Consider the following 18,659-nt stretch of genomic DNA (forward strand, 5'->3'; position numbering starts at 1 on the left):
TGACATTGTTATTTCTTCTAGAAGTCCAGAAGACAGAGACACACACGCATTAAAATATTCGTTAGATACTCAATCAACCGTGGGAGTCAGGATTGGCACACTGAATAGTCAATAAAGTCACTAAATGATGAGGGTCTGACCTGCAGGAATTACTAGGTTCAACCTGACTGCTAAAAAGAGGACATCTTAATTAGCCGAGATGAAGTGAAGTAGAATATTGACAATTGCTGGTCCTGCTCTTTGGAATTTTTTATATAACCTGTATAAGTACCAAGAGAGTCAATATATTGGCGTTTTAGGTGCGAGTATTGAATAACAATTTCCAACAAAAAATTAGCATTGCAAACATGACATCTGCTAATGAAGAGGCAAATATGCTTTAAGATAATGCTTGTAATACTGTATAATCTGCAGCAAATTGTTCAGGATAGGGTTGTATGCAATTTACTTTTGAAATGTAAAGCAATGCAGACATAAAATCGGGACTTCATACATTCAAGACCCACTTAATTACAAGTGGCTGAACATTTTGAAATGAAACAAAAAGGACACGTAAGTAATAAATAAAAAGCAGCGCCATCTACTAAACAAAAAATGTAGCGCGAGTGAATACTGGACTACACCTGTGCACAAATCAGTGTTATAGTGCAACGGTGTGGGGCTGTGTTTATGCAACAAAACAATCAGTGCTTTTAATTGTGCTCTAATTTTGAGAGGGGGAGACAGTGGTGTAGCCCTAGTGTGTTCGGTGCAATAAAGTTTTGTTGAAGTCATCCGGGAGTTGCTTGGAGTTTGTCATGCGCAGTTGCGCCGGAGCCCTTCCATTTCCTATTTTGACTGTAAAACTGGGCCAAAATTGAGAAAAATTCTAGAACAGAAAACAAGATTGGTGCAAAAAAAAAAAAAGAGAAGACTTATCCCATACAAATCCCCTTGCTCTTATAGAAATATTTTCTTTGGTAAATCAGTTGCTATTGTGCTTTGCGCATTAGTCGGAGAGGAGACTTCTCACCTGAAAGTGTCCTGATCCTTGAACAGAAAACACCAAGTACACCGTGCTGCTCCCCCAAAAGGCTCGGTTCAGTTTGCGTTCATTACTTGGGGTCGTGGACCAAATTCCTTTCTGCTGAGATATCTCAAGGTTTCGCAGGTTGCTGCTCTTCATTATAAAGTAACGGACCGATATATTTGGTCGTGGTGAAGGTGATTTTGAGCCCTAAAGGGGAAAAAAAAGTAAATGGCATTTAGCTGAAAATGTATTAGTAGGATAAAGTGTATTACAGATGAACCAAATGTCATCTGCCACATTGCTGCAAATTAATGGTCTGTCCAGCAAAGCTTTATAAATGCATACAAGCAAGCAGACAGGCGAGAAGGTTCTTTTTTTTATTCAGTTTCTTGCATGTAGAGAGAACACAGCTCATTCCTATGTGTGGAAAACCTGTGTTTCCATACAAGGTTAAGAATTTGATTAAAATCTGTAAAAAATAAAAAAAATAAAAAATATTGAATTATAAAAAAGGTAGGTAAGCTCCCACCTGAGGAAAATGCAATGTGGTGCATTGTACTTGCTTTACTATTGTGTTTTACAAGCCAATAACATTGGACAGATCTGTACTTTATAAGACGCCTACCAGAGTTTGAGCAAACTATTCCATTCATTTTGGCCACAGCTGCACCTCAAAATTGTAAGTTAGATACGCATGTATCTAACAGCAAAGAATCTCTAAAACGAAACAGTTTTACAATCATGCTCTCAAAAAAATACACTTTTGGGCGTTTCATTAACATAACAATGCTTTCAATCACTGCTATATCACACCACAACACATACCAGATTAGGAAAATTGTCTTTACTCGTATTGCAGGTACCTTTGCAGATGATGGGGGAGAAGGACTTGCACACGGGCTGGGGTAGCTACTGCTGTCTGTTGATTTCACAGATGACTGATCTATTCTCTCTTCAGGGCGTTTTGGATGCAAAATCCCTCTTTCTTTGTATTTTGCTGGTTGGTGGAAGGCTGGGGATGGAGTTTTCAGAACTGTTCTGCAGTGGATAAAAGAAATGTCCAATAATACAGCAAACATGGACCCTGAGAAACCATACACGGCATTACATTTATTTTTTAAAGCTGGATTCAGCTTAATCAACTGGAACCAATTAACAAACATTTTTACACTTTCCAAAAAACATCACACCTTGCTTTCCTTCCCCTATATACAAAGAATAATTGTAATAACAAATCTGTCATTAAAATGAGTGAGTTATATATTTTAGCAGAGTCGGATAACTGAACAATTACAGTCACAAATTCCATCAACAATAAGTCAGGCTGAAGGAACGGTTCAGTGAGTAAAGACTCTGATTCTGGCACTGTGTTTGAAGTTTCAATTCCTGGTGTCGGCTCTTTGTGATCTTGGGCAAGTCACTTTATCTCCCTGTGCCTCAGGCACCAAAAACATACATTGTAAGCTCTACGGGGCAGGGACTGTGTCTGCAAAATGTCTATGTAAAGCGCCAAGTAAAACTAGCAGCACTATACAACAAACAAAACAATGTGTTGCTCAATGTATTTCGTCAACAGGCTAAATCCTCAAGGGCCAACAACAGGTCAGGTTTTATAGATATCCCTGCTTCAGGTGGCTCAATCAGCGGTTCAAACCTGTTGGCAGCGCTTGATGACTGGAGTTGGCCACTCCTGATATAATAAACACATTTTCAAACTAAGTTTCTGGATAACTCAACCAGGAATAAAATGAAAGAATACCTGTCTACATTAGACGGATCATCGCAGAATTCCGTTTCTGCTGAGCTCTTCCGGCTATTGTTTGACCTCCATGAAGAAGTCAGTGGAAGCTCTTCAGAAGACATTGGTCTTGGTCTTTGGCCAATTCCAGAAGGCTGTTGCAAGCCTGCAGATTGCTCCTCCGTGCTTAACACAGCGATGATTGCTCTGATGGTAGCTTCATCAACTTGAGACCAAGGTTTTGAGGGAGACCGCATTCGTCTCAAAAACAAACTGTGCCACTTCTGCCTGAGTTGCAGCAGAAGACTGGCAGCCTAAAATAAACGATAAATTACTTTTTTTATCGTTATCCATATAATATTTGGGGGATGTGGGCTAAACTTCAGCATCCTTCTAAAACTAACATGCTGTATATTATACAATATTAATTTGGCTACACAAAGATCTCTCTCTTATTGTACAGTATGTGAGAAAATAGAATGGCACGGTAGTCTAAACTAAGGAGATATGTGAAATATTTAGAGTAGCACCCCAACGGCTAACTAACACAGCTCTCTCACATCGTGGGTCTCAAAATATAAAAACAAAAGAGGACAGCGCATGACTCATGGTGAAGTACATAAAAAGTGTATTTAGTAATAAATAGGTTATATATCGCACTTACAACAAAATATATATATATTAAAAAAACAAAACAGGCTTATCATATAAAACCATAACAGGTCTCTTTGGGAGATCATGGGGTGGCCCCCTGCTTGGCTGTGTCCGATGGTTCCCAACTATCAGAGGTCTAGTACGCACAAGCTGGACCAATGCAGCCGAAGATTGTAGCAGCACCTCGTAGTTGGACTTCCACGCTCACAATCCATAAAGCAGTAAAGAGGCACACCGAGGAGATACACTCACCCCCTAGTTTTGTGGAGTATTGCATTGTATGTCTTTATTTGTATAGCGCCATTAATGTACATAACGCTTAACAGTAGTAATACACGTGGTAATCATATAAATAACAAATAATAAATAAATATAAATAACAGGTCATGGGAATAAGTGCTTCAGACAAACGTAACATTTAGGAAGAGGAGTCCCTGCTCCTAGGAGCTTACAATCTAATTGGTATGTAGGAGGAACGTACAGAAACAGTAGGAGGGCATTTTGGTAAGTGCTTCTGCAGGGGGCCAAGCTTTATGTATCGTGTCTAGTAATAACTACAGTGCTATTCATATGCTTCTTTAAGCAAGTGTGTCTTAAGGTGGGTCTTAAAGGTGGATAGAGAGGGTGCTAGTCGGGTATCGAAGGGAAGGGCATTCCAGAGGTGTGGGGCAATCAGTGAGAAAGGTTTAAGGCGGGAGAGGGCTTTAGATACAAAGGGGGTAGAGAGAAGACATCCTTGAGCAGAACGCAAGAATCGGGATTGTGCATAACGAGAAATTAGGGCTGAGATGTAAGGAGGAGCAGAAGAGTGTAAATCTTTAAAAGTGAGGACGTTGAGTCTTGCAGGATGATGACGTCAGAGACGGCCGCAATCCCACGGCTACGGGAAACGTCTCAAAGTCCAGGAAAATGGAAATGTTCAAAAGCAAGACATAGAACAGGTAATACCAGCTCTCCGGAGGTATCAATTAGAATTTCAACACATTTCGTAGCTACCTGCTACTTCATCAGGAGACGGTTACGGTTTTATATGATAAGCCTGATTTATCTATTTTATTTGTAGGCGCGATACTTACCTTTTTATTACTAAATACACTTTTTTGATATACTTAAAGCTGCAGTTCAGTCTTTTTTTTTTTTTTTTTTTACATTTATTTTTTTACTTCAATAGTTTTATGTGTGCAATCTCTAATTAGCTAAAGAACTGTACAGCTGCAGGTCAATTCGTTTTCCATGTATTGATAGGTCGAAATTTGGTGACATATTAAAAGCTGGGATTTGTTTATAATCTGCTTGACTGGCAGTGGAAGCTCATGAATATTCATGAGCAATCCTGCACTGACAAGTGCTAGAGGGAGGGCAGGGCTGACAAAGGGATGTGCCAGGGCTTGTGACAAGACATGAAGGGGCAGTGCCTTAGCAAATGGCTGTTAAAATAGAATACAAGAAAATTGGTCTTTCAAAGTTGTTTTTTTAAAAACAGAAAATGCTAAAAGTATTTTTTCTTACTAAAGAACTGATTTATTAAAAAAAACACACATGCAGGATATTGACTGAACTGCAGCTTTAACCATGAGTCATGCACTGTTCTCTCTTGTTTTTATTCTAGATTTGCGATGCTGAGTCCTAGGTATGGATAGCAGCAGACTCCCCTGACACTGATGTGGTTTCTATAAAAGTAAAGAATGGAATTTTCACTTTGTATCATATATCTTATAATTACCGTTGGGTATGGTAATTGATTGAACCTATTTTTATTCTGACTATATATATATTTTTTGTAGATGTAATAAGGTTCCTACTTTATAGTTTACACTTTATAGGCGCACTTATGCCCATAATAGTATTCTATCTAATTACTGTTTGATCTCTGCCCCCACTATAGGCACTCACTCTTTACTAAATAATACTTATAGCACGCTGGATTTTTTCCTTTTCAAATCTCTCAATAGATGTTCGAAGGGGTTCTGTAATAAGAATTGGCCCCTTTCACCCCCCCCCCCCAAAAGTCAGAAGTGTGTTTAAAATAAATATCAGTAATTAAAAACATGAACCACTTTTGCAGCATCAGAGGCCACAAATGCATTACATTACAGTGTGTGTTGCTTGCACGTCTGGCAGCGAAGGGGTTAAGATATTGGTTCTCTCAGAACCATAAGATTTAGTTGGTAACTGGCATGAATACAAAGTATTGCATTAAATTGCAGAATTCATTCTGTACAGGAAGGGGGATCCCGACATGTAATTCTCCTTTAATGGAAGGGGGTGCTCTTATTTCCCTTCAAAAGGTTAGATGACAGAAATAATAAGATATGATGCGTTGGTACATAGTCATATTGAGCATATCAAAATGTAATACTGGTCACAACATACTGACCTCAGGGTCTAGCTTAAAATTTAACCATTCGTCCAGCTTTAGTGTTGCCAACGTAGCGGTGGTCCTGTCCTCCATCTCACTGTCACTACTGTCATTCGGGACACCGTCCACTGCTGCAAAAAAAATGTCCAAGAGAAATCATATGTACAGACGTCAAAAAAGGCTAAAAGACATGATTCCAAAATGTCAACATTGGTGGGAGTCTGGGAGTCTGTGGTGGTGGTGGGAGTCTGGGAGTCTGTGGTGGTGGTGGGAGTCTGGGAGTCTGTGGTGGTGGTGGGAGTCTGTGGTGGTGGTGGGAGTCTGTGGTGGTGGTGGGAGTCTGTGGTGGTGGTGGGAGTCTGTGGTGGTGGTGGGAGTCTGTGGTGGTGGTGGGAGTCTGTGGTGGTGGTGGGAGTCTGTGGTGGTGGTGGGAGTCTGTGGTGGTGGTGGGAGTCTGGGAGTCTGTGGTGGTGGTGGGAGTCTGGGAGTCGGTGGTGGGAGTCTGGGAGTCGGTGGTGGTGGTGGGAGTCTGGGAGTCTGTGGTGGTTGTGGGAGTCTGGGAGTCTGTGGTGGTGGTGGGAGTCTGGGAGTCTGTGGTGGTTGTGGGAGTCTGGGAGTCTGTGGTGGTTGTGGGAGTCTGGGAGTCTGTGGTGGTGGGAGTCTGGGAGTCTGTGGTGGTGGGAGTCTGGGAGACTGTGGTGGTGGGAGACTGTGGTGGTGGGAGTCTGTGGTGGTGGGAGTCTGTGGTGGTGGGAGTCTGTGGTGGTGGGAGTCTGGCAGTCTGTGGTGGTGGGAGTCTGGGAGTCTGTGGTGGTGGGAGTCTGGGAGTCTGTGGTGGTGGGAGTCTGGGAGTCTGTGGTGGTGGGAGTCTGGGAGTCTGTGGTGGTGGGAGTCTGGGAGTCTGTGGTGGTGGGAGTCTGGGAGTCTGTGGTGGTGGGAGTCTGGGAGTCTGTGGTGGTGGTGGGAGTCTGGGAGTCTGGGAGTCTGTGGTGGTGGTGGGAGTCTGGGAGTCTGGGAGTCTGTGGTGGTGGTGGGAGTCTGGGAGTCTGGGAGTCTGTGGTGGTGGTGGGAGTCTGGGAGTCTGTGAGTCTGTGGTGGTGGTGGGAGTCTGGGAGTCTGTGAGTCTGTGGTGGTGGTGGGAGTCTGGGAGTCTGTGGTGGTGGTGGGAGTCTGGGAGTCTGTGGTGGTGGTGGGAGTCTGGGAGTCTGTGGTGGTGGTGGGAGTCTGGGAGTCTGTGGTGGTGGTGGGAGTCTGGGAGTCTGTGGTGGTGGTGGGAGTCTGTGGTGGTGGTGGGAGTCTGGGAGTCTGTGGTGGTGGTGGGAGTCTGGGAGTCTGTGGTGGTGGTGGGAGTCTGGGAGTCTGTGGTGGTGGTGGGAGTCTGGGAGTCTGTGGTGGTGGTGGGAGTCTGTGGTGGTGGTGGGAGTCTGGGAGTCTGTGGTGGTGGTGGGAGTCTGGGAGTCTGTGGTGGTGGTGGGAGTCTGGGAGTCTGTGGTGGTGGTGGGAGTCTGGGAGTCTGTGGTGGTGGTGGGAGACTGTGGTGGTGGTGGGAGTCTGGGAGTCTGTGGTGGTGGTGGGAGTCTGGGAGTCCGTGGTGGTGGTGGGAGTCTGGGAGTCTGTGGTGGTGGTGGGAGTCTGTGGTGGTGGTGGGAGTCTGGGAGTCTGTGGTGGTGGTGGGAGTCTGGGAGTCTGTGGTGGTGGTGGGAGTCTGGGAGTCCGTGGTGGTGGTGGGAGTCTGGGAGTCTGTGGTGGTGGTGGGAGTCTGGGAGTCTGTGGTGGTGTTGGGAGTCTGGGAGTCTGTGGTGGGGTGGGAGTCTGGGAGTCTGTGGTGGTGGTGGGAGTCTGGGAGTCTGTGGTGGTGGTGGGAGTCTGGGAGTCTGTGAGTCTGTGGTGGGAGTCTGGGAGTCTGTGGTGGGAGTCTGGGAGTCTGTGGTGGTGGTGGGAGTCTGGGAGTCTGTGGTGGTGGTGGTGGTGGGAGTCTGGGAGTCTGTGGTGGGAGTCTGGGAGTCTGTGGTGGGAGTCTGGGAGTCTGTGGTGGGAGTCTGGGAGTCTGTGGTGGTGGTGGGAGTCTGGGAGTCTGTGGTGGTAGGAGTCTGGGAGTCTGTGGTGGTGGGAGTCTGGGAGTCTGTGGTGGTGGTGGGAGTCTGGGAGTCTGTGGTGGTGGGAGTCTGGGAGTCTGTGGTGGTGGGAGTCTGGGAGTCTGTGGTGGTGGGAGTCTGGGAGTCTGTGGTGGTGGGAGTCTGGGAGTCTGTGGTGGTGGGAGTCTGGGAGTCTGTGGTGGTGGGAGTCTGGGAGTCTGTGGTGGTAGGAGTCTGGGAGTCTGTGGTGGTGGGAGTCTGGGAGTCTGTGGTGGTGGTGGGAGTCTGGGAGTCTGTGGTGGTGGGAGTCTGGGAGTCTGTGGTGGTGGGAGTCTGGGAGTCTGTGGTGGTGGGAGTCTGGGAGTCTGTGGTGGTGGTGGGAGTCTGGGAGTCTGTGGTGGTGGGAGTCTGGGAGTCTGTGGTGGTGGGAGTCTGGGAGTCTGTGGTGGTGGTGGGAGTCTGGGAGTCTGTGGTGGTGGGAGTCTGTGGTACCAATACGACAGACTGCGCTTATAGTGCCGGCGACAGCGCGGCAAAACAAATGCATTGCCGCTGTCGCATGCGCTTATAGTAAGCGCGACGCCGCAACGGATTGGTTGCGATCGCTGGAAGTCATCTCTATCTGATTTTCCAGCGACCGACCGCGTCGCCGGCACTATAAGCGTAGACTTACCTGCTGTTATACATGCGATATCCATTCATTATTTATATTATTGCATAGTACCAGTAAAACGTAAGCAAGATTATATTGGATATTCATATTAGAACACACGGCAGAATTATTATTCAAATACCGTGAAACCAAATCTATAAAAGACTTTATAACGAGTATTTATTTTCGATTATACAATGATTATAGAACTTCTATTAAGCTGTAGAAAATTGTAGTGGTAAAAAAAACAAAACAAAAAAGTATTCTACCTCTGAAGGAAGATGGCTCTTGCAAAGCATTACTTGGCAGCCTGGCAGGTCCGGAGAATATGATTGTACTGGCAGGTGTGATCACAGAGCAGCATCTGATGTTCGCGATTCTATGAGCACGGGTCATCTCATCATATATCAGCCAATCTGTGGGCAGAGCTTGGATAGCGGTCGCCTGACCATTTGCTGGAGGGATCTATGTGGGGGTGAAAAAAAAAAAAAAAAGGACGTACTTTATTTTCTACTTATGGCATACATATTATCGAGTATTTTTAATGAATATATGGAGTCAAGAAATTTGCCGTTATACGTTTCATTGTAGGCTGTGGTTCAAGTGAAAAGAAATGTAAAGGGCGCAATAAAGCGTTTATAAACTTTATATATTACCTTAAGTGACCATAGACAGAAAAGTACAATATTATGCACTCACACAAAAAATGTTTAAAAAGAAAAAGTAAAAGTATATAGTAATAAATTCTTGTAAAAAAGGACAATTCAGGTCTCGTCTTTATACATATATGTATATGTATATATGTTTATGTATATATACACACACATACATATATACATACACATATATATTATATATAAATACATACACACACATATATATATATATATATATATATATATATATATACATATATATACATATATATATACGTATACATATATACACACATACACTGTACAGGTAGACAAAACCGGAGGTTTCCAAAGCAAGTTCCATTGTGTCAGTCACTAACACGTCTCAATGCACGTGAAGTTCATTACAAAAGATAGCGCCTCCCTGTGGGCATGTATGAAACTGCCACAGATTTTATAAAGACGTATTAATTGTAAAATACATACTGGTTGTGGAGACAGAACACAACATGCGGATTACTCCAAAACCCGGCACTTCAGAGGCATGTATGTGCCAAAACCTGTGAATGTGGGTTTAAATACGCAATTCTAACAGCGATAGAAACACCATGAGTGTGTCAACCCAAATCACAACCAAACACTAACAAACCCAACCACAGGCCTCTGCAACACTAATGAATACAAAAAGGATGGGGGAGCACAATGGTTGGAAACAGGCAGTGTTAGAGAACTGGTGATTGCTTTTTAAGGTGAAGCGGTTATATCTTGAGCGGATGTGTTAGCTCAGGTGTCTAATCTCTAATTGGAAGGATAAGCACACATGGGTGTACGTGTGTTGGTGTGAAGGTGAAATGAAATAAAGATATATAAAACTTACACGGCCTTGTGTAAGCCCTGTCACATCAAGGTTTCTTTGGGAGTCCCGTGTGCTTCTGATGAGGCTTTTCTTCTTGCGATGCGGGTTCTTCTTCTTGATGTAGCGGCCACTTACTTCGTTGATTCACAGTGCCACTCCAGGGGGATTTCCTACGGACCAGTGTGGGTGTAATCCTATCTTGGTATCTTGTACACTTCTAGGTGTTGCCCAATCAGAATATCAGATGATGAAAGGGTGGGGTATAAGGGTATTGATGGTAAATATAACACGATACTCACACGGGCCAGTGTGAGTACACACTCTTAGCGGTATCTTGCTCTTCTATTCCAGTTGTAGGTGCTGGTGAAGATGGGGTTAATATAAAAGACACTAATGTCTGGAGGGTAAAAACACTAACTTTAATAAAACATGAAAAATAAAAAATAAAAAATAAAAAACAAACACAGAATATAATTCTGTGGAAGGTAAAAGCAAGGGGTAGACATCAAGAAGAAGAACCCGCATCGCAAGAAGAAAAGCCTCATCAGAAGCACACGGGACTCCCAAAGAAACCTTGATGTGACAGGGCTTACACAAGGCCGTGTAAGTTTTATATATCTTTATTTCATTTCACCTTCACACCAACACACGTACACCCATGTGTGCTTATCCTTCCAATTAGAGATTAGACACCTGAGCTAACACATCCGCTCAAGATATAACCGCTTCACCTTAAAAAGCAATCACCAGTTCTCTAACACTGCCTGTTTCCAACCATTGTGCTCCCCCATCCTTTTTGTATTCATTACCTATAAGGGTCCTGGATAGATCCTGCTGGGGTTCCGAGTCACGAGAGGATACTACTTGAAAACCATTTACAGGCAGTATTACACCACTCTTTTTATACTTCTGCACATCAGATAAACTACATAGAGATAGCGCCCGGGTACCTCCTCAAACAAACTCTGCAACACTAAAACTTACCGGGATTCAGATGCGGCTCCATGGCAACGCGGCGTCAAATGACGCACAGGCTCATGTGACGTCACCGGCGTCGGGTCACGTGACCTGACGTCACGTAACCCCGGAGCGTCATTTCATGCTGCTGCCAGGTAGGAGAGGGGGCGCAAGACCGGGGGAGGCCAGGCAGGGGGCGCAGCATCAAAAGTTTGCGCTTCCCTGACCTAATCCATAATTATGTGTACAAAAGATGGAATAGAGCGCAAAATGTATGTAGTAGGTACAAAAATGAACAATCTTAGTAAAATACAGGGCAAGCAAGTAACCTGAATCAATGATATATTATGAAGATAAAAAACAATTGTAGATAATGTACTGTATAAAGAACAAATATCGGCAATCATATGCTGTATTCCAGTGAGGAGGATTGAAATATATGGGGCACACAGTATGGTGAAGGCTGCTGTATATTAGGAGAAGTGGTAGATGAAAGTTCCATATATAAGCATAGACTCCAGATGGACATGGGTTAAAGTGAGGTATAAGGTGTAGCAGTCCAGTAACTCCGGAGGGGTTAATGCGCATGTATATAAGGCTCAAAAGAAACCCACCACTCCCACCGTGTATATAGTCCAGTATAGTAATGGTACGCAGAACCCGTCAAGCTAAGCCCCCAAACTGTAGCACAGGAGACAATATACATGCTGATCCGGGATAAATGCGGTAGAACTCACTCAGATAGCAAATCAACAGGGAGGGAGTTATACAGTTGTGCCGACAGCCCGTCCACGTACTCGCATTACGCCAGGAACCTGGTATTGCGAATGGAACGAAAGCTTGGAACACCCGAAATCCGTTGGCTAGTAGACAAAATCTCCAGTGCCCGGTCGCCTCACAAATCTTTAACTGGATGCCATGCAGATATAACACGAAACCTTTGGTGTTCACTTCTCATTGCCTTCAACAAGGAATCCTCTCACACAGCTGATCGGCACTAACGTGTGCGTAGGGCACACGTCATCACGTAAGTGCCCATCAGCTGTGAGAGAGGATTCCTCTCAACATTGTAAAAAAATAGTAACGTCATTTAACCCCATAGGAATCTTGTGTATACAGCACGCATGGCTGAAAGAGCGACACTGAGTTTGAAGCAGGGGAACCTGGTTCAAATCCCGGTGTCAGCTCCTTGTGACCTTGGGCAGACACGTTAATCTCCCTGTGCCTCAGCCACCAAAACAGATTGTAAGCTCCACAGGGCAGGAACAATGTCTGTAATAATTCTATGTGCAGCGAACCGTGCTCCATACTGTAATTGTGAAGCACTTTTAGTCCCATTGGGAGAAAAAAAAAAAGTGCCACCCATCAGATAAATGACCACATGTTCATATCTCCGGATACGGAAAAAACAAAAAAGTATATCGTCCCATCAAGACATGAAGGAAAATATTAGCTACCGAAAACCCCATCATTATTTTCAATACAGGCATACCCCGCATTAACGTACACAATGGGACCGGAGCATGTATGTAAAGTGAAAATGTACTTAAAGTGAAGCACTACCTTTTTCCCACTTATCGATGCATGTACTGTACTGTAAACATCATATACGTGCATAACTGATGTAAATAACGCATTTGTAACAGACTCTATAGTCTCCCCGCTTGCGCACAGCTTCGGTACAGGTAGGGAGCCAGTATTGCTTTTCAGGACGTGTTCACAGGCGCATGCGTGAGCTGCCGTTTGCCTATTGAGCGATTTGTACTTACTCGCGAGTGTACTTAAAGTGAGTGTCCTTAAACCGGGGTATGTCTGTATGGCAAATAGTAAATGTCTGAAGAGGCCAACATACAGTACTCCGCATTTGCTTGTCAAAAGGTAAATTACATTTGCTGTATTGCAATTAGTAAATTACTCATCAGCTTTACCAGTATAAGAGTCAGAACTTATTGACATATTGGCAACACTTACACATTGCACTAACATTTGAACATACCCGGTAAATTCAACCAGGGTTTAGGTTTACTTGATGAGAAAGAAACTAGAAAATCACAAACTACCCAATGTTGGGGCTATCTTATATACAAATCTAGCGCTGTTCTTAAACTCAGAAATATATTTATCAAGAGATAATAAAGGCAAAAGCCAAAAAAATGTAATACTTAGGAGCCCGTGAGAATTTTTAAGAGTCGGTGTTTTGTTAGGCGCAGAGGAAGAGAGGGTGGGGGGGGGTTGTGTTTCGGCTAACCCCTTCCATCGACGGCTGTGTCACACTGATATAGAATCGTACACACACACACACACACACACACACACAGTAACACTCTCGTGCGCGCACACACAGACTGAAAATCTCTGCCACACACACATTGACAATCTCTGTCACACACAAACCACTACATATTTTTGTGCATAATTGCTTTTTAAAGTTTTTGCCGTCATGTACAGTACATGTATGAAGACGAGACCTGAATGGTAAATTCAAACAGTTATCATTAATTCCCTCAACAAAAGCAAACAATTAATCACAGGGACATCTAAACAAAAATCAAACTATCAATTTATCTGCAATATAAAAAAAACAATAGGGAAGCTATTTAAATGATCACCTAGGGTTAAGGAGTGGCTCAGTGAGTAAAGACACTGACTGACACTGAGATTGCTGCAGGGGAGCCTGGTTCAATTCCCGGTGTCAGCTCCTTGTGACCTTGGGCAAGTCACTTTATCTCCCTGTGCCTCAGGCACCAAAAACATAGATTTTAAGCTCCACGGGGCAGGGACCTGTGCCTGCAAAATGTCTCTGTAAAGCGCTGCGTACAATTAGCAGCGCTATACAAGAACATGCTATTATTATTATTATTATTATCACCTACAAGTATTGGGAACATCTACTGTACCACCAACCCATAAATAGGTTGAAGAGGGATTTTACTTTGCCATAATAGTGCTTGAAGATAAAAGACCTCCCAACAAGATAAAATTATGAGTCAATAAAAATTAAACGCCGTTCACTAAAAATTCAGTCTGAGCAGAAGCGTAACCCCTGTGGTACGGCAAATAATATTTGATGGTCGTCCTTAATGCAGACTATAAACTTGTAATATTAATACACAGTATTCTTCACACACTATTTTATAATATTACACTACACTATAGGAGGCATTAAGATTTACCCCTTCATAGATAATTGGTGTTTTTTGTCCACTACATCAGATTTAGGTATTCCATATTGCTCAACTTGTTTCTCTAGGGAATCACCAGATATTTTGTTTTATTTTATTCCATTGCATTTGTTTATGGTTGTTCATAGACCTCTAATACGCTTAATCTGGTCATCTATATTGATTTTCATCTAAATATATTATGACTATAGTGTCATTGATGAATTATGATTTGTCTATTTATTTACATTATTGTTTATTGTGATCTGTCACTTATTGTTGCTTCTTTTTGTTTTCATATGTCTTGTTTGTTGTCTTGTCATGCGCTGAGTGTTCTAGTCCCAATAATTGCCATCTGCGCATGACCTTATTTGAAATCGCGCACTGTTTCTTTAAATCGGAACTATATAATTCGGGACTCACAAGGACTATATTATTATTATATTTCACCCCTGAAGAAGAAAGCTGGACTTTCGAAACACGTAGGGTGGTTCTACACGACACCCCATACTCTGGTGTGATTTCTATCCCCTTTGAAGCTGACCTCTGCTGAGACGCTGCTAAAGACGCCGCCGTATGTGTACGTATCTCCAGGAAGTTGCTATCACTGCGTTTGGTGGGGCAGGACAGGACGAGACTGCGGCTACCATCCCACAGCCACCACTACACGTGTGCAGTGCTGATTGCGGAAGGAGGCAGACGCCGCAGGTCGGAAAAGATCCACCCCGGCCTGGACAGGAGAACTACATGCCCCAGCACAGACGTCAGCTACGGCAGCTGCTATCCATAAGAGGGGATACTCTTTAATTTATCCAACGCCTGATACCTTCTTGCCTCTGGTAAGCAGGTACCCCCACCCGAGTTGGAGTGTCTTGATTGAACCCTTTTATATATATATGTATTTCTATATATGATATGTAATAATTAAATGTGTTCTAATATTAATTGTCACCTGTTTACCTCAGCGTTTGTCTAGTGTTAGTTATGTGTTGCATGTTGTGCGTTGCAGTATTATGCTATGATTTTTGATTTTTTAATCTTTCATGTACCATTCCATCACGTTGGAGCACCTTTATGGACGGACCATTACCGTGATACTGGTTGTATAAAATTATTTATCTATTGTTTTTTACATACTAGTGCAGAGCGCCATAGATATAACTTCGTTCCATTTCTATCACCTGACCAGGGGTCAGGGTTATATCAAGGGCAGCCAGCCCATTTGTGGGATATAGCGCTACCTATCTTCTGTTAGACTATAAAGATGTTACATCCATTGGGACTCAGAGATATGTACTGTAGATTTCCAATTTAATTATTTTATCACAATATCACTATTATCACTTAGATAAGATGGTAACTCACGAACAAGCGGCTGCAAAACGTGTCTACATATTCAGAAAGTTGGACATTTAGAGACCCAAATGCCTGAGAAACTGAGTCTTCCAGGTGAACTACACACGCTTTTGTGTACCTTAACGATGGAACATTGGTACTATAATCTGACAAACGTTGAAATAAAAAAAATTTGAAGAGGTGTAATAGACGTTGAAGTGGTCTAATAGGTTTGATAATTATGTCCGAAAGCAAAACTGAAAATCAAAATGTTTATAGGACAATAGAAAATAAACGTTAAAGATGTCAATTGATCGTGATCAAGGCTTAGTAATTGTTGTTATTAGAAGATTTAAATGATGGGTATATTTAAGAAGTAATAGTAGTGTAACAGGGTATGTCATTCTGCCTATCTTTCCCGGCCCTGTAATGTAAGTCCTGCTAGCTGCAGGCTGTAAGGGGTTAATCTGTGGGCTTGTTGACCCCCCTCATGCCCCTCTTATGAGTGATAGAAGGTGGTGACTCATGGCCTGTGTAAGCCTATCTGGTATAGGTATAGACCATGAACCCTTGCACCGCTGTAATACCATCATGCAGTGACTGCTAAGAATAAAGCCCCTTTTGTTAATCATACACCAGCCTGGATTGAGTCAGTACATGGTGTGTATGACTGATGTGCTTCAGAGAGGACTACCAGAGCCCCCTGAAGCTGGAGGCACTGAACACCAAGAGGAAAGAACTACAGATGATATCCAAAAGCCTGTCCTGATCTCCATTACATCGCAGATCCACTCAGCTCTCCTGAACCTAACAGGTATGCCTCAGCACCACACGGTAGCAATAGAGTGGATTTCCCCAGAGGGTGGGGGAAACAGTGCTACAGTAGAAAACTACTGGATGCTTTCATAATTAAGTTATGTCATGAGAGAGTGTTTAAGTAAAGCCAGTTATGCCAAAGCTAAAAAGATGATTTTTTCCATTACATATTGCCAGCTCTATTAAAGGACTGATTAAAATGAAATCACTTCATTGACAACGTATGTAAATAGAGGTAGAGGATGTGCAAATATTTTTAGCATTCAAAACTCTTCCCTGTTGCCAACAAAGCAATTAACAGAAGAGTAGCAGCAATGCACTGACAAGCCCCAAATACATGTTGTTGTGCGCTTTAGAATTAGGGTTACCTTTTTGTACTGTGGCTGGCTCAGAACAGACGCAGGGTGGATCCGCACCCGCTTCTCCTTTGGGCCTGTCAGCATCATATTTTCTCTATCCACGTGTATCAGGTTAGGGTACATCCCAGCCACTAAAGCAGCTTTCACCACGGCCCAGTTTTCAGAGTTCGTGTTCACGTCACGAATGTCCCCACCTCCCCGAGCCCTAACAAAACCTGTGAACAGGAGAAGGATGCACGTTTCATGAGCGCTTCAGAAGCTTTAGAACAATTGTGCAGGCAGAGCAAAAGCACATCAAATGCCGTACAGTAGCATTTTGTATCATTTCATATATTAACATTTTACACAGCCTGGTACAGTATGTACCTGAAGCTCTGAGCTGGCCAAGTAGCTGTGTTCTCATCCCTATGATTATTTCCATTGTAGCCTGGGAAAGGAAGTTCTTCTCACAAAACGCTCTTTCCCATCCATCGCTTCGTGCTTTCTGCCAGGCCTGCAGCAAACAGAAAAACGTGTTCAATATGATTGCATAGAACAAAGAACTTCTGATTGCCAGCAAGTTCTCATATTAATACTTGCGTTCTTCACTACAAGGTCATGAGCCTGAGAAGTGTGGGACACAGGCGCAAGCCAACATTCTGCACAACGAACCCCTTCTCTGCTACACGCAAATACGTACACATGAGTGTGCTATATATGCATAAATACATACACATCACACGTGTCTGCGAACATACAATAAAATACAGTGATTTCATTTTATGTACAGTAGAAAGGGAACATGGTATTTACAGAATACGTATATGTAATTTGCGAATTGGCTTTGTAGGATACTTGACATTTTAGACAAAAGCTTCCGTGACCTACAGTAGGCCTGTTCTGATTCTTTGTTAATCTCACATAATTGATGAGAATTGGCTGCAGAGTACATAAACCAATTTCCAAAATTAGGCAAGTGTAAAGATAATTGATTGTCTGTCATTGGAGATTTCATAGATACCTACGGTATACAGACATACCCCGCATTAACGTACGCATTGGGACCAGAGCATATATGTAAAGCGAAAATGTACTTAAAGTGAAATACAATACTACCTTTTTCCCCACTTATCGATGCATGTACTGTACTGCAATCGTCATATACTTGCATAACTGATGTAAATAACGCATTTGTAACAGGCTCTATAGTCTCCCCGCTTGCGCACAGCTTCGGTACAGGTAGGGAGCCGGTATTTCTGTTCAGGACGTGCTGACAGGCGCATGCGCGAGCTGCCGTTTGCCTATTGGGTGATATGTCCTTACTCGCGAGTGTACTTAAAGTGAGTGTCATAAACATCTGAATTATCCGTTGTTAGGCAGATACAGTACATTATGCGAAACCACAGAATATCACCGTTACATCCCTTAGTAGGTACAAATATGTTACTTTACATTGTGGACAGTTGCATTTTTCCAAAGGTATAAGCAGGCAGTTTAAGTCTGTCACATCAGGGGGGTGCCTCACTACCAGAGGTCCCCGATCTGTGCCCAGAACTCTGGGTACCCGCTGCCACAAGAGCTTGTAGTGTAGGCTCAGCCCTGATACAGCCCTTTAGGGCTTCCCCGAAACACAGGTTACGCATACCTGGACACTGTGAGCTAATAAACTTGGAGTGTTATTTCGGGAACACAACAGGAATTCCAATACTCAAAGAAAGAGCTGATAACTGTCCTCCAGGATCCCGCTTAAGTTACGCGATCCTGGGCTCTTTTATCCCATGTGAGTTGCTCAATTTGAGCACCAAGTATAGTCCAGGACAAGAACAGTCCTTTGGTTCCTTCCCAGTTGTCCTTCTCCTAGCAGACATTCCCCTTGTCCGCATGTCCCAAATTCAATCCATCCAAAATGTTGCAGTCATGCTCATTTACCTCACTCACCGCTCCACTTCTGCTGCGACAATATGAAAATCCCTACACTGGATTCCAATAGCCTCTAGAAATTAATTTAAAACCCAAGCTCTGACTTACAAAGCTCTTAACAACGCTGCCCCCCTTACATCTCAGCCCTCACCCT

At 43.3% G+C, this 18,659-nt stretch overlaps 1 protein-coding gene across 4 annotated transcripts in view; it reads right to left on the bottom strand.

The window, feature by feature from the left end:
- The window catches only part of YTHDC2 (YTH N6-methyladenosine RNA binding protein C2), a 68,739-nt gene that overhangs the window by 9,532 nt on the left and 40,548 nt on the right, over positions 1-18,659 (bottom strand). For all 4 annotated transcript variants that reach the window (XM_075601525.1, XM_075601544.1, XM_075601514.1 and 1 more), the window contains 7 exons: positions 16,973-17,099; positions 16,616-16,821; positions 8,757-8,952; positions 5,779-5,891; positions 2,769-3,061; positions 1,873-2,047; positions 1,013-1,216 (listed from right to left, as the gene is read on the bottom strand). In XM_075601525.1, coding sequence (XP_075457640.1) covers positions 1,013-1,216; positions 1,873-2,047; positions 2,769-3,061; positions 5,779-5,891; positions 8,757-8,952; positions 16,616-16,821; positions 16,973-17,099 — 1,314 coding nt within the window. The remainder of the gene's footprint in view (positions 1-1,012; positions 1,217-1,872; positions 2,048-2,768; positions 3,062-5,778; positions 5,892-8,756; positions 8,953-16,615; positions 16,822-16,972; positions 17,100-18,659) is intronic.

The sequence above is a fragment of the Ascaphus truei genome, chromosome 1 (assembly GCF_040206685.1).
Source record: "Ascaphus truei isolate aAscTru1 chromosome 1, aAscTru1.hap1, whole genome shotgun sequence".
NCBI classification, from domain to species: Eukaryota; Metazoa; Chordata; class Amphibia; order Anura; family Ascaphidae; genus Ascaphus; species Ascaphus truei.